The 15,796-nt window shown below is 37.9% G+C and overlaps 1 protein-coding gene across 1 annotated transcript; it reads right to left on the minus strand.

The window, feature by feature from the left end:
- Nucleotides 1-1,951: 1,951 nt before the first annotated feature.
- On the minus strand, nt 1,952-15,773 carry LOC135626457 (transcription elongation factor SPT6 homolog). Its single transcript, XM_065131766.1, has 18 exons — nt 15,616-15,773; nt 15,396-15,502; nt 15,199-15,291; nt 14,946-15,081; nt 14,775-14,862; nt 14,512-14,662; nt 14,302-14,440; nt 13,947-14,205; nt 13,647-13,835; nt 13,458-13,565; nt 12,883-13,266; nt 12,538-12,648; nt 11,646-12,425; nt 7,623-7,764; nt 6,381-7,552; nt 6,067-6,276; nt 4,513-5,005; nt 1,952-2,930 (listed from the first exon to the last, which is right to left on the minus strand). Exons 2-18 carry the CDS (start codon nt 15,427-15,429, stop codon nt 2,233-2,235), a joined length of 5,187 nt encoding a protein of 1,728 aa, XP_064987838.1. The 5' UTR covers nt 15,430-15,502; nt 15,616-15,773; the 3' UTR covers nt 1,952-2,232.
- Nucleotides 15,774-15,796: the final 23 nt, after the last annotated feature.

A 15,796-nucleotide genomic window follows, 5' to 3' on the forward strand; every position in this document is an offset into this window, starting at 1 on the left:
ATGATGATTTATTTTAGTTTTAAAATTGAGGATTTTGGTTCTTCTATATTCGAAATTTATTCCAGATTATTTTAGTTTCGATTCTTAAAAACTTTGGATTCTACATAATTTTGATATCAAAATCATGTGTTTCGGTACGATCATCGTTTTTATTAATAAAAAAAATAAATTCGAAATCGTTAGTTTCGATTCCATTTATGATTTCTAGGAATTGGAAATGAACCATATAATCTCAAATTTGTACTATCAAACCCTTAATTAGGTTCCATTTTGATACTAAATAGCTATGATTCTTATTGGTAATGAATTAGGCTCTCAAAGCAACTCATGTAGAGAAATGATGCAAATCTTTTTCTTTGCTACATAGAAAAGAAAAAAGGGACTAAAATTAAATATTTTTTTGGAATATAATTGAACTTAATTTTAAGCGTTGCTATATCAATTTTTACTAAACTACTAACTCAAGCCTTTACAAAACATGATTCTTAGATCAGAGCGTCATTATAGGATTTAAAAAGAAAAACTCGAGATATTCATTATAATTATTTTTTTTAATTTTAAAATTTTATGATAATGAATTATTAAAATTTAAGATTTTTTGAACCGATATCATAATAAGTATAACTTTATCAACTTCCACTGAGTAAATCTAAATTTTGACAGATGATTGATTTCATATTTTTATTTATTTAAGAAGTTTATAATAATTAATTATTAAAATTATGTTTGGCGATTGAGTGTAATATAGTTTAATTTCGAATATAATTGAGTCAATTTTCACTGAGCTACTCAAACTTTCACCAAATTACTTTGTCATGATTCTGAGATGATTATTTTAAAAAAAAAATTATTTATGATAACTAATATCAAAATAAGAGATTTATTATACGTTTTGTTTTGCTTTCGATTATAACTTAGTTCGATTTCAAGTACAATCTGATCAATTTTTGCTAATCAATTCAAACTTTCACATAATTATTAAGACATAATTTTAAGATGTCCTAATACCAGTTTATTTATTTTTATAACAAAAAAATTATAATAATTAAGTATTAAAATTTTTACTGAGTTCAGTTTCTGAGTGCAACTTTGACCAATAAGATAGGATTATAGGATGATCGATTTATTTATTCTCTTTTTTTAAAAAAAAAATTATAATAATCAATTATTAAAACTAAAAATTTTCGACCAAGTAATAATTTAACTAAAAAAGTCTTAAAGGATACTTCCGAATACCGATGATGACATCAACCGATAAAAAAAATCAATAGTTGAGGGTTTTTTTCCAGTAAAAAATGCCCTTCTCATTTCGCACAACGTTAAAAATTGTACCAACTTTCTCCATTCAACTGCAAAATTTTGTGCATCATCACATCATCATAAAATGACACAAACATTCTCCTTTAACACAAAAAATGAAAATGAAAAAACGTTGAAATTGTTCTTTTATTCTCACGCAACGCTGTCCGAGCATCGAAATGACCTAAAAATTTTCTTATTTCACACTGCAATCCAACAGGGTTGAAACTGCACAAACTTTATTCTATCACACAATAATACGATGGCAAAGAAATAATAACAATTTTGTTTTTTCTGTGCAACAATACAACCGTGGAAAAATGATCTCCACATGCTTGCATTACAGAAAAACATGTTAACTGAGAAATAAAACAGATTCATTTTAATCCATTAACACGCATGAGAAAAAAATGCAAGAATAGCACATTTATACTTTTTTTTCTTTGCACAGCGATAAAAAAAAAAAAAAAAAAAAAAATTGAACTCACGGAGCAATGCTAGAGTAAAGAAATCACATGGCCTTTCTTTTCGGCTGAAACCAAAATTTCAAACTGCACAAAAAACTAATAAACAGGCAAAAGTTCTACAGGCCGAACCGATCAGCATCTGTGGTGCATCAGCCAATGTGACAGTTTAAAAAGAAAGCCAACGATTATCCCAAGACTCGATTGTTTAATTTAAGCTTATTTTCTCATAACAGATACATTTCTGTTAATTTGAAAGGGCCTAAACAACAGATACAGTAAAAGACTAGAACAGATTTGATGCTATAGCGGGGCCTGTCATAATATACAACCTAAACCATGAAAGCTAACACGAGCCAAGTGAATAATAGGTAAGATGGTTTTTGCTCGATTGGTCCAAATGATAATCTACACCTTGTAGTTTCCACTTCCATTAGGGTCAAATATCAAAAATTGCCCAGCTCCTGAGTTACCATCCAACTCCATTTCCTCCACTCGTACCGTCTCCAGTATCGGGTTGAGATGCTACTGATCTCCTAGAATCACCCCATCCCGGAGCTGAAGCACCAAATCCAGTGTTTGAACTGCCTGAGCCATTGGGATTTGCTAATTCCTCAGTCAAACCGCCAAAGCTAGTGCCTCCACCCCAGCCACCTGTGCTGCTGCCACCGCCACCGCCACCGCTATTCCCACCCCAGCCAGGACCAGTACCACCGTTTCCAACTCCCCCCAAGCCAGCCCTGACCTCTCTGCCACCAACATTGCCTCCTGTCCCCCAGCTACTACCTCCACTGCCACCTTCGCCCCAACCACTCTTGCTGCCACCCCCACCCCATTTGTCACTGCCTCTATCAGCATAGCCACTTCCCCAATCCCCACCACCAGTACTACCACCAGTGTTGCTCCCACCCTGTCCACCACCACTGCCCCCACTGCCCCAGCCCCAAGGGTCCCTGCCAGGGGAATTCTGAACTTTGGCACCAGGAAATGTGCTCAAGCCATTGTTTTCATTTGAACCCCATTTTGTAGCACCATAACCAGAATCGTGGCCCCCACTGACCAAATTATTTCCTCTGCCATGCCCTCGCCCATGCCCTCGGCCTGGACGAGGAAGCCCACTTGGATGAACATCTCGACTGCCAATGCTCCTAGAGTCAAATCTGTCACCTGGTCAGAAAAACAACACAGGATGAGAATTGCAATTAAATGCTGCCAGCAACAAGGCATATTTACCAGAAAAGATATGTTGGTAACCAAAATTTACATGCCAACATGACTTCAGTTAAACAAATGAACTTCATCAAACTAGCACATTCAAACAAACACTGTCAAGAAGATGCAATGTCCAGGAAACAAGACACCTGACACTTGTGCCAGTCATCACTCAGCCACACCACGTGTTCCCCTCTTCTGCTTGTTGGACAGAAGAATTAGGACAAACAACCTTACAACTGATTAAATACTAATGTTAAAGTTTGGCCCTGTAGGTGTTATCATAAGATGTTTCTCCCTGAATTGTGGAAGGACCACCACAGCACAAAATATTCTACATGAATACTAGCAATAAAGGTTTTTAAGCCATTTTACTAATTTGCAAGAAATTCATTTTAAATCTGGCCAAATTCTAGCCCATTGCTCAACAATTTTCATGGCAAAACCACATAATAAACCAGCCATCACTACTGATCCATGACAATGAAATGCATTTAAAATGGATCTGATGAATCTTCATACGTAAGGTCAATGTCAACTCAAACCCTGTTTTAATATGGAATGACCAAGTATTAGTTATTTGACTCCTTTTGGGGATTCTCATCAAAGCCAATTTAAGTGTCAACTAAATTTATATTCATAAATAAACATATAAAATCAGTTCATTTGAGATTTAGTAAGCTATTTGCTGGATATCCAATTTACTCTGTTCAACTCCAACAATATTTCTTCCCAGCATCATAATTAAACAATTCCACATATAGCATGAGAAATCAATATAGTATGGCTACTTTTACTTCTTATGGTAAAGCAATCATAGTACCATTTAGTTTTCTTATCCAATATAGTATGAGACACAACTATAACGATAATGGACTTTATCAATGAAAACACAGCTACTTGGGGCCAGCCACAGGAGAATACACGAAATGTAAGAACAATTATTTATAGAATTCAATGAACTAGACATAACCAAACCAAAAATCTCAATTTGATTTGACTCTGGTTTTCAATGATTTTAGGAACAGTTTTAGTTTCAGACAGCTAAGAACAAGGGGCCTGTTTAATTCAAAATTGTCACAATATGCAAAACCAAACTGAACATCCGTACCAATCAGCATCATACCATGCCAAAAAGATATCAGCACAATCATGCTACAAAAGGACAATCCCCGAGATGGATAACACAGACAAAAAAAGTAATTATCAAAAGGTAGCTGACATGTTCTTTGATAGATAACAAAATTTTAAAGGAAATAGTGAAGCTCAAATTCTTTCAGATAGCTCATCAGGAGTGTATTTAGTTTTTCAAAACATGAACTTGGTAAGAGACGGTAATACAATATTAGTAACAATGAGACAATTAAATTGACAGGTAAAAAACACAACAATTTTTTTATTTTCAAAAGCATGGTTGGTGAGAAACGGTGATACAAGATTAATAGCACTGACAATTATATTGACACAAAAATAATAACAAACAACCTTACTCAGCTTTGAGAACAACACATTTCAATTATAATATTTTATCACATACCTGTTCTCGAACCAGGCGTGGAAGATCTTTCCCGGTCTGAATTTGCATGACCTCTCCAGCCATCATTACTGCCTGCTGAGGCACTGCCTACAGATCCCCCACTAGAGGAAACCCATGCAGGGCTTTTGATTGGTACCATTGCAGCAAGTGTTCGTAAAGATGGGCCAGCATCAGGTGGTGGTTTGTCTATGTTCTTCTGAAAATAAGCCACCAGGCGATCAATGTCATCAAAATCCTTTTTCCGAAACCTAAAACCTTTTGGATACAACCCAATATACTCATGATGTGGATTTGAACTTCTGATATAGGATAAAATGAATGTCCCTGGATGTTCATGAGAAATCCCAAAACAATAGACTATCCTCATTGGATTTACTGCCTTCTCTGCTCTCAACAAATCGTCAACTTCCATCTTTGTTCCTTTTCTGAATTTGCGATAAGAAAGCATAATTTTCAGGTGAGCGACCAATGGATCAACATATCTATCCATAACCTGGAAGTCAAGAAACAACATGCCACTTGAGAGATGTCAACTCACCTAAATGTTTATTAATAGAATCAAAAGACTTGTGCATTAAATCCCTCTTTGTTAAGCAATCATATATAGACAATCAACATGATTAAGATGAGAAACATAACAAATTATCAAAACTTAAATTCTGGCAACAAAAAGAAAATGTAAACTTGAAAAAATACAGAAAATCCAAACAATCAGAAGAGTATGGTATGGGATGGAATAGAGCTTCAACGTAATAAATCTTTATTTCGTTCTGTGAAAAAAAGTTAGCCTAACACTTATCGTACATATATAAGTGCAAAATACAACAATTATGATTTTGTCCTTACCACCACCGGTTAGAAAGTTTGAAATGAGAGAAAGAGAAAAGCTTTAAGAGGATTTATTTCATACTCTGGAAAAAGATTTGATATACCATCTTAGCTTTACTTTTAAAGAATGTTAAAAATATATATATAAGTACCTAAAAAGATTTCACTTTGACCAAGGAGTGAAGTCAGAAAAATACCCTTCAATTGCATTTTGTATTATTTTTACAAGTTCTGTGGGAAACCTCTAAAAGTAGGTTAATTAAACAGTTTATCACTTGCAAATATTTAATCTAAGCACCTTTTCCTGAGCTTTTAAAAAAAGTCAAAATCATATTACTTAGTCCATATTAAAATTGAAACTGTGTACTCTTTCATAACACTTGGCAAGCTTTCAACAATTGCAATATATAATGAAAAATGCATAAATAGTAGAAATGGTCTCATGAAATATTTAATTTAGATGCTATATAATACAAGCTGAAATAGGAAATACTGAGTTTTCAAGCAATACATACAAAAAAAACTTATGATAACTGTTATCCATGAAGCATGGTGATTTTGTGTCATTTTATAAAACCAAACAATTTCAAAATCTCTTACTACAATGTTTAATATGTTCTCTAGTGTGTTTCATAATATTAAACAATATGCTTCAAGGATAATCATTACTGAGAACTGAAAAACTGCAAATGCAAGTAAAATATAATAATATATATGTGCACTAACTTCATCAAGATCTTCAAATGTATCTTTATCAATTGTCAATGTCTTTCCCAGTCGAAGTAAGCTGGTAATATTTTTGTGATCTTTTCCACCTTCCACTATTTCTTTATGAGCATATACTCCATCAAAAACTTTCAGTGTCAATGTCAAAAATGAAGGCCCTTTAGAACTGGGTCGGATAATGCTCTCACCAGGTTCCTTATCAGATAGGTACTGTTGCAATAAATTATTTTAAAAGTTAGTCTCAAAATATGAGGGCATTAAGTAAGAGGCAATACTGAATTCCATCAGGGGTGCAACTTGTCAAAAAAACACACCTCCATTGTTTCATCAGCTGTCAAATTCTGGAAACGGGGATGAACAATCATCCTTGGTTTGAAATGTTTCTTTGCACGTTCCTTGTCCTTTCGGGCCTTCTCCATCTCACTCTGCAAACTGATCTCATCCTCATGGTAATAAGGATCACGATTACGAATATTGTAAGGTCTTCTCCTCAAATCACTAGCCTTGGTTGTCAGGTAAACCACAAGTCTATTCTTATTGATCTGCTTAATCTTGCAGGTAAGTATATCACCTTCATGTACCTTCTCAGGATCATATCCGTCGTCTGAGAAATCATCAGAGAAAATCATCCCTTTCAAACCAGAATCAAAAGCACAAATGATACGATTTTCTTGTACATGGCGCACTGTGACCTGAACAATTCTCCCTTCTGAAATGGTATCATCCGTTTCACCAGAGAGCATAGCAAACTCCTCCTCTGCACCAGGTTCTTTGAAAGGTGTCCGCCAATCCTGGAATCCATGTAGAAGCTCCATCTTTATATCATACAGGGTCTCCCTTTTGTTGGTCCCATACTGATTAAAAATGCTTTTGGCATACTCATTGATGTCGAGCACTTTAAGCATATGTGGCCTCTCCCTCACATGTTCGATTGCCATCTCTTGTACATCATCATCCATATCGTTAGGTTCATTCGGAACATCTTCAGCATAAACATCCTTGGCCAGATTCTTTGCTAGATCATACGACTCTGGATGAATTCTTGTGTCATCCAGAAGGTCCATAATGTGACTGCTAGCAGAAGCTGCCCCACTCCGGCAAACACGCAAAAATCCAACAGCATTAATGAAAACTTTCTTTCTAAGAATCTTTCCCATAGGTATCTCCTTACGATTAAAAATGGATCCGGCCCTAACAAATGCTTTTTGCAAAGCAGATGCTTTCCGTGGTCCAAGACCAGAAATGAACTGTAAAGGAGCAAAAAGCCATTCATGACTTGAAGCTAGATTTATATCCACACCAACCTGGTTGGTTGCATCAATCATAACCTGCTCAACAACCTCATACTTCTCATCTGGTGTAAGAAAATGTTCCAGGGGACAAAGTTTCCAAGATAGAATCTCTTTCCCTGGTCCACAGAGTGTAGCAACCATCGCCAAAGGGTTTTGCAGATATCGACCAAGAGCCACGGCACGTTTCACAATACCTTCAAGGAAAACTACATCAGAAGGATCAAGAATAAAATTAGTATATTATTCAAATAAAATAGCCTTTACCTGGTTGACCAGGGAGTTGATCCGAAGAAATTCTTGAATTCTCATATAGGCGAGGCAAGGATTCATCCCCGAAGACAATACTGAAATATTCTAGATCCTGGCTGACATCTTTTGGATGATCTTCCACTATCTTGAAAATAACCTACAAAACATAACATATGGGAAGTCTTAGGTCCTAATAAATTCTCAGAATAACTAATATCCATCAAACAGTCATCAAGTGGATATATATTTCTTCAATTGTATATGCATGAACCAAGTAGTCTTTAATATTCTTAAAAATGCATGATTACTTGTAAAGTTATAATTGTATTCAGAAAGTAATATATGCAGCATTCACTATTGAATTAATCAATTCATTCCCAAAAACAGAAAATTATAAACTACAAAACAACCATTCTTTGTCATCCATTCACAATCAACATGTTTTCTGAGGCATTACATAGTAATTTTATTCAAGTTACTTCATATCATCCAAATTGCATGCCATTATAAGCTGTATTAATTGGAGTATTTGTAGCATGAAGCCGTAGTAGATTATATATCAGCAGTCCACAGTAGAAAGTAGACTATATGTCAGCAATCAATGGAAAAAGAGGTATTAAGTTGAGCATGTCTTCCAAGAATTAGAGGATGTGGCATTCCTGATCATTAGAACCTAAACTGAATTATTTCATCATCCAACATCAATTCCTTGGTACTGGATTTTCTTTTTGAGCATTGTTGCACCTATTGCTTCTCCAAGGACTTCGCTAGTGGTGTAAGATGCATCTAAAACCCATGTATTAAAATCTCAGTCCAATACTGATACCGGCTGGTGTCCAAACTCATATGGTAACTCATAAGAGCAGTGTCCGACACTCAATATGAGTCAGTACCACCCAGACCAGAGAAAAAAAAAACACAGAGAAAAGAGGAAGGTATATGGGCAGAGGAGGAGAAGAGGAGGGGATCAGGAGGAGGCAGATGAAGAGGAAGAGAGGAGGCAGACAAGGACAAGTACTGGCATAAGGAGGTGACAATCTTGATGAGGGGACAACGTCGACCCAGCAAGGAGGCAGTGGCAGCGACACGACGAGGTGGAAGAGGAGGCAACAGAGAAGGGTAGAGAAAACAAACAGAAAAAGAGAGAAGCAGAGAGAAAGATTGCCAACTGTTAGGATGTAAGAAACCCAAATAGTTGCCAGAATTTAAAAACCTGATGTGACATCAAGCTATAGGCTTAATGCATGGTAACCATAACGTCAGTATGTTCCCTGCTAGTAAGTCCAGAATAATGAGCTTACCCAGCAGTTGCTTGGTTTCAGACTTCGGACAAAAAAAGCAAAAGAGAGACAGAAAAAAGAAAACATGGATCGCTACAAGATTCTAAAAACAAGATACCTGTACTGTGCTACAGGTGTAGGCTTACCTTTTGGTACAACTTGGTCGATCTGTTTACTTCCCAATAGGCCCCAAAGTGAAAAAGAAAATCATTCTCTTACATATCAAACACAAATTCCTTGCAGAACCATTTTTCACGAAGTTCTTGATACCTTACCAATCCTTAGACAAAATCCATAACCTAGTAATTCCATTCAGGCTGACAATCATGCTTCTTGAACTCCCAAAGATCCATTCTCCACATCTTTCCTCCAATATTTTCTTTTGAACTAAGGCCTAAACAGAAATATATAGTACGTACTACAATTTTGGCAACCAACTGACACCTAATTTGAACACAGCCAAAAAAATGGTCTTACTGCAAAGTAGTCATCATATGTTAACAAATGGTAAAATTTTGAAGTAAAGTCAGAAACCAAAATTGAGCACAAATCACAAGAGAAGAAAAAAGCTTATTACTTCAATAAGACGCTGCTTGTATTTGACATGGACAACTAAAGTTGAACACAACAGGAAAATAACAAGTAATGATACTCTTATCAGTATCTTAACCAGCTTAGTATAAATATGCAGATATTGAGAAATCAAAGCTGGATAGAAGTATCAGTAATTGCATCTTAGGCCACAGTTTCAGAAGCTACAGAATTTCATATACAGCAAACAACAAAACTAATGAACTAAAGTGCAAAAGTTGCAACCAAGCAGCGATTTAAAAAGGCACTTGGGTGCTCGCCTAGGCGCTCAGACGAGGCGAGGCGAGGCCCGAGCACCTCGCTAATCTTCCAGGCAACGCGCTTCAAAAAGGCGCCGCCTGGGCGCTCGCCCGAGCCCAGGCGCTAGGCGCTTCGGGCGAGCGCCTGGGTTAACCAAGGCGATCGAACCAGGATTTTAGGTCTGGTTTGGTCCTGGTTCGGTCTCCGGTGGTTAGTTGGTTCAATCGAACCAACTAAAAATGATATCAGTGACAACCCAACCCTAACCCTCGTTGCCACTACCGTTGCCGCTGCCGCTCCCGATCCCGCTGCTCGCCGCTGTCGCTGCTCGCAAACACTGTCGCTGTCACCGCTTGCGCCTCCTGATGCTCGCCGCTCCTGCTCCCGCTCCCGCTCCCGCCGCTTGCCGCTGCCTCCTTACACTCCGCTGTCGCTGTCGCTGCCACTTCCTCTTTTCTCAGTCAGCAGGCTCAGCACCCCCTTACACTTCCTTCTTCTCCTTCTGTTAACAGTATATTGTATACTGTTAATATTATTAGGTTTATTTGAAATTATTAATTTTTAATACTGTTAAAAGATTAATAATATATTATTTTAATTTTTAATACTGTTAATTTTCATTTATTTGAAATCATTGCTAGATTTTAAGATAAATGACAAGTGTACAGAGCAACTCAATTGAGTCTCCAATGGCATAAAAAAAAAGATTCAATGAAGATGATTTATGTGAAAATGACTATAATATTGATTATGATGAATGACTTTGATATAAAATTTTATTGTTTTGAATTTTAAAACTTTTTGTTAATGTGACATTGTGATTTTGTATTTTAGATTTTCTTAATTTAATAGCATATTTTAATTTAAAATTTTAAATAATTATATTTATTAATTATATTTTATATTTTTATATTTTAGCATCTCGCTTCGCTCGGGCGAGCGCCTAGCGCCTTGGGCGTTTTTTGACCTTAGCGCCTTTTGACGCCTAACGCTTTTTAAATCACTGCAACCAAAAATTCCAACAAAAAAAAGATGTATATGGAACATGAAAAAAGGAAAGAAACACAGCACGCACTTCATAAATGTCACCCTTCAGAAGCTCTGTTACTAAAGTGCAAACAGCAAACCTAATAAACTAAAGTGCAAAGTTGCAATCAAGAATATAAAAAAAGATGTATATGGCAGTGTAGTCAAAAGTGCTAGGCACCAAAAGGTGCCATGGACCCAAAGTGCCCAAAGCGCGTTGCCCGAGCGAAGCAAGGCGCTCTTAAATATTATAATTCAAAATTATATATCATGATTAATAAAAATAAACTAAAACTAAAATAATACATCAAACTTGCATTCATTTAAAGTACCAAACTACATTGTCTATATCAATAACAAAAATGACAGAATAAAACAAAATTAAAGATATATTAAAATCCAGTTCATCATTTTCAATCTTGTCACCATCTTCCTCTGTAGGTGATTTATATTCCTCTTCTTCCTCTTCCAATAATTGCAGCTGTTCACAGAGGAAGGGGCAGCTGCTGTTCACTACAGGCAGCTGCTGCTCACTACAGGCAAGACGGGAGGCAGCAGGGCAGCTGCTGTTCATTACAGCAAGAAGAAACAGCCGCCACTGCCGCTGGATAAAAGCGTCGCTACAGCCTCCGGAGGGAGATGCTGCTGCAGTGCAGAAACGGGAAAGAGGGTTCTGCGTTAGGGTTCTTCTCGTGTGCGAGAAGAAGGGTTTCGTGCGACAGATAACTGGTTCATTTGAACCAGTTCACTTGCGTTCATTTGGTTTGACTCAGGCTCAACCTGGACTGAGTTAAACCAGGAGGGCGCTCGGGCCTCCACTGGGACCTAGGCAAGCACCCAGGTGCCCGGTGACTTCAATGGTATACGGAACATAATAAAAGGAAAGAAACACAGCACATACTTCATAAATGTCATCCTTCAGTTGTCTGCAGGCCATATTTGCTGCTCCCACACAGACAGCATGAGGTTGATGATCTGTCATGAACTTCAGAAGCCTTTGATGGTCATTTTTCTTTCTCTGTTGATCAGCAACAGCCTGGGATCGAACACTAACAGAACCAGCATACAGCACATCCACCATTTCTCCTGCCGAGTCCAACATAACAATTGTAGTTGCAGGCTTCCCAGGTCCCCAACAGCAAGCCATTACCCTTGATTCAGATTCATCCTCCGGATCATTGTCTGCATCCTTCCGCTTGAAAGGGGCAACAGAGACTTTATTCCACAACTGTCTTCCATATTCCATAAGAAGCCAACTCTTGGCCCTAGCAGTCAATAGTGATTGAGCTTCCTTTGCCATTGATGGAAGAATAAGGGTGAGAAATGAGTCGTCCAATATCATCTTCCGTTGCTCATTCCAAAGCTGAGCAGATCTACTGACACGCTCACTCAGATAATACTCGGAAGCATCACTTAACAATTTCTTTTGGATATCTTCTGGTAATTTGATCGTGACCTTAAGCAGTTTCTCTTCTTCACCTTTTTGGATAAGTAGCCATTGAGCATCCACAAACTCGGATAACGGCTTATTGCGGAGCCACTTGACACCTGCAAGCTGATGATAGGAATCAATTGCCATATTTCCCTCAGGAGTAGGACTTGTTGACACGACAGCCTTCTCCATAAAGATACTGCGCACATGTCTTCTAACATTTGGCTCACATCCAATCTCCACTGCTGCCTGCAAGAAAACAAAGTCAAAGTTGCGACAAGATCAATAAAACTTGAGACTAAGAACATTACATCCACACAGAATCTTTAAGAAGAAAAAGATGAATACAGAACACACATACCATGTGCCGAGCACCTTTAAGCACATCTTGTGGTGTTTCAAACAAAGCACATGTAAAATTTGCTGCAATTTCTTCAGGAGTTTCTTTTGCATCTTCAAATTCATCTGATATCTGATAAAAAGGTAAAACAGCATTCAGAACATTAATTCCTAGTACGACAATGAGCAAAAAGTCACCAGAAACAACAGGCTAGAGGCTCGAAACATACCACATATACACCCCCAGTAAGTATACTAGTGAGTGATACCAAAGGCAAATCACCAATTCTATGAACGTTGACTATTTCTTAAAAACTAATAACAATTTTTAACTTCTTGGGCAAAATAAAACCAGAATAAAACTCACCTTTTCTAATGAGAGAAGCAGCCCAAACTGCTCAGAATTAGCACCAAATTTGTTAGCAACCTCCCAGAGACCAGCTTTGTGGAAACTACTGTACAATGATTTCCGCTTTGGTCTCTTAAATTGAACATCCTCTGTATCAACTTCACCTGGAGGAAAATGCAAATTGAACTTGGCATCAATATCATCGACCTCTCTCTCTGATCTTGCATCCTTCAGAGCTTCCGTAATTGATTTGAAAAGTTGTTGATTTAATGCAAGTCTCGTTTCATTATCAATTCTTCGAGCTTCCTCTTCAAAGCGTTTGTTATAGTAGGAATGGAGGGCACTTTTCCTCTTCTGAAGCAACAACCATTTTCTGTCCAATGTCTGAACAGCCCAGAGCACCTGAAGACAATTGAGACTGCTTTTAAGAATATGTTTTACTCACCCACTATAATTTTTTTATAAAAAAAGCTTATACAATAGGTTTACTAGGAAAATTGAGATTGCTCCACAGAATATGCTATAGCCCACCCACCACCAAAGAAAATTATGCAACAGACTTACTAGGATTTAGTAGAGGAGAATTTAAGTACCTTATGCCACTTCATCTTTGGCGTTTCTTCAATATCTGCCATGTTGGCATCAGGATCTTTCAAAAGACTGTGACATAACTCCTTGCGGTACATGCTAATGAAAGGAATCTGAGAAACAACAGCAATTACTGATCAATATCCTTATAAAACCTTAATAAACATAATTGAATACATCAAAGAAGTCCCTACATCAAGCTTCTGCACATGCATCATTGTCAAGACATTTCCAATTTCCTCCTTATTTATCTCTTTGACTATTTGATCATAACCAACTAGAGGAGAAATACCACCACTAGTAAGTTGGCTGTATATCCACGTACTCTCGTCTTCTATGCTTTTATCATCGGTCGGAGGTGACCCAGTTTTGTCCTCAGACAACTGCAAGGGAAAAGAATATACCAACACCAAGAGATATTTCGTAATTTACAAGTCCACCTACCATATGCTACATCTTAAATTTTATAAACATATGATGAATTGTGTTATTACCTGAATTCTCTCAGGCACATCTGTTTCTCGGATAATGTCATCCTTTGGGGTCATATACTTCTCTGAGAGAATAAAAGGTTCAAACTCATCCTCCAGTCTCTTCTCACTCCAACTGCCATCAGCAGAAACAGCTGCAAGGCCTTGCTTCCGTAGCATTAGAAGCTCATCAACATCACCAAATATTTCATGGGCTTCTTGTAAAGCAGATGATGAAACTCCTGGGGCTTGGCGTGACATCTTTTTCTTGGGCTTTTTCTTTCTATAAGAAGTCATTCAATGGTCAAAATAGTTAAGAGAACAGTAAACGTGGCAACGGAGCATATTGAAAAGTTCGAGGAGAGATAACTCTTCAGACCTTACAACAGCACCAGTCTCATCAACATCTTCTTCATCCACGATAAAATCTGCCATTTCATCTTCCTCCCCAATAATGTCCGCTTCTTCTTCTTCTTCGGGCTGCTCTTCTTCCTCAGCGATATCCTCTAATGGCACCACTGTATGATGAAAGAGAAGGATAGTTAATTTCCACAAACTAATCATCTCTGCAATTACACGAGTTGATTACCTTCGTCGTCTCCAAACAAGCTACGCTTAAGTTTTTCTTCAGCTGTTCGGCCACCACGACTGTCCCTATCAAATTCTTCATCATCTGAAAACCCAGACCGCTCCACTTCATTGTCCCTTCCAGCCTTCTTCAATCGCTTAAATTTGCTACTCTACATGCGATTACCCAATAACAACTCAAACAATACATAGCCATGTTTGAGGAGGAAACACACAAAAATCCCCAAGGGTCTTAACAGTGAGAAGCAAGGTCAGGAGACATACTGGTTGAGGTCGACGGAATCCGGTTATGTTGTTGTCTTGAAGTAACTCATAATCATCCTCATCAAGAACGTAATTTTTCTCTGAATCCCTGAAGTGCAGATCATACAGTTATAAATATGAAGAGGATTTCACCTATTAAAAAAAGCCACAAGGGAAGTCAAGATGCATTACCTTCTCTTCTTCTTCCTTTTTCTATGTCTCTCCTCGTCACTCTCCTGTTTTTCCTCCTCCTCTTCTTCCTCTGCTTCCTCCTCTTCCACATCGTCCACTATAAATCCATCTTGCTCGTACTCATCCTGCCCCTCTTCTGCTGACAGAAAAAATAACTTATTACACGCTAAAAAGACTGTTACCCCAATCACCCAAAAAACTAGGGCCTCTGACCACCACAGGAGAAAAAGATCAGTCGAAATCCCAACTGTACCTTCTTCTTCCTCCTCATCATCGTTGCCCCCATCACCAACGTCATCAGCGTCCTGCTCCATGGCTCGTTCTTCCTCATCCTCTTCGACCTCATCTGCACGCAACGAAAAAAAAAAAAAAAAACTCAAAGATGAGGAACTAAGAAAGTCACTTGATTAAGACACACGAAATCACATCGAACGAGATGCAATTTTGGACCTTCCTCATCGGAGACCACCGCTCGTCCGCCCATCTCGTGTTGGAACCGGAGAAAAAGGTTAGGCTTCGAGATGCAGCCTGGCAATTTTCGACAAGGACACTGTTCTCTGCAAGATTTCGCGATCGCAAGGGAACGGATTAGGGTTTCCCGAACCCATCGCAAACGGCGAATAGAACGAGAGATCAGAAGAGTGATAGAAGAAAGATTAGATGATCGTACCTTAGATCTCGAAGTAGTGAACCGCTAGGGTTTCGGAAGAGGGAGAAGGAAGAAACCCTGACCTCGGAGCTCCACGGTGAGTACGTCGATCGATAGGGAGCGGGAGAGGGAGGGGGAGAGGGGTGAGGAATAATGAGATGAAATTAATACTTAAAAACAGATGGAGGGGCATTTTTTCTAG

Source organism: Musa acuminata, chromosome BXJ2-11 (genome assembly GCF_036884655.1).
Source record: "Musa acuminata AAA Group cultivar baxijiao chromosome BXJ2-11, Cavendish_Baxijiao_AAA, whole genome shotgun sequence".
NCBI classification, from domain to species: Eukaryota; Viridiplantae; Streptophyta; class Magnoliopsida; order Zingiberales; family Musaceae; genus Musa; species Musa acuminata.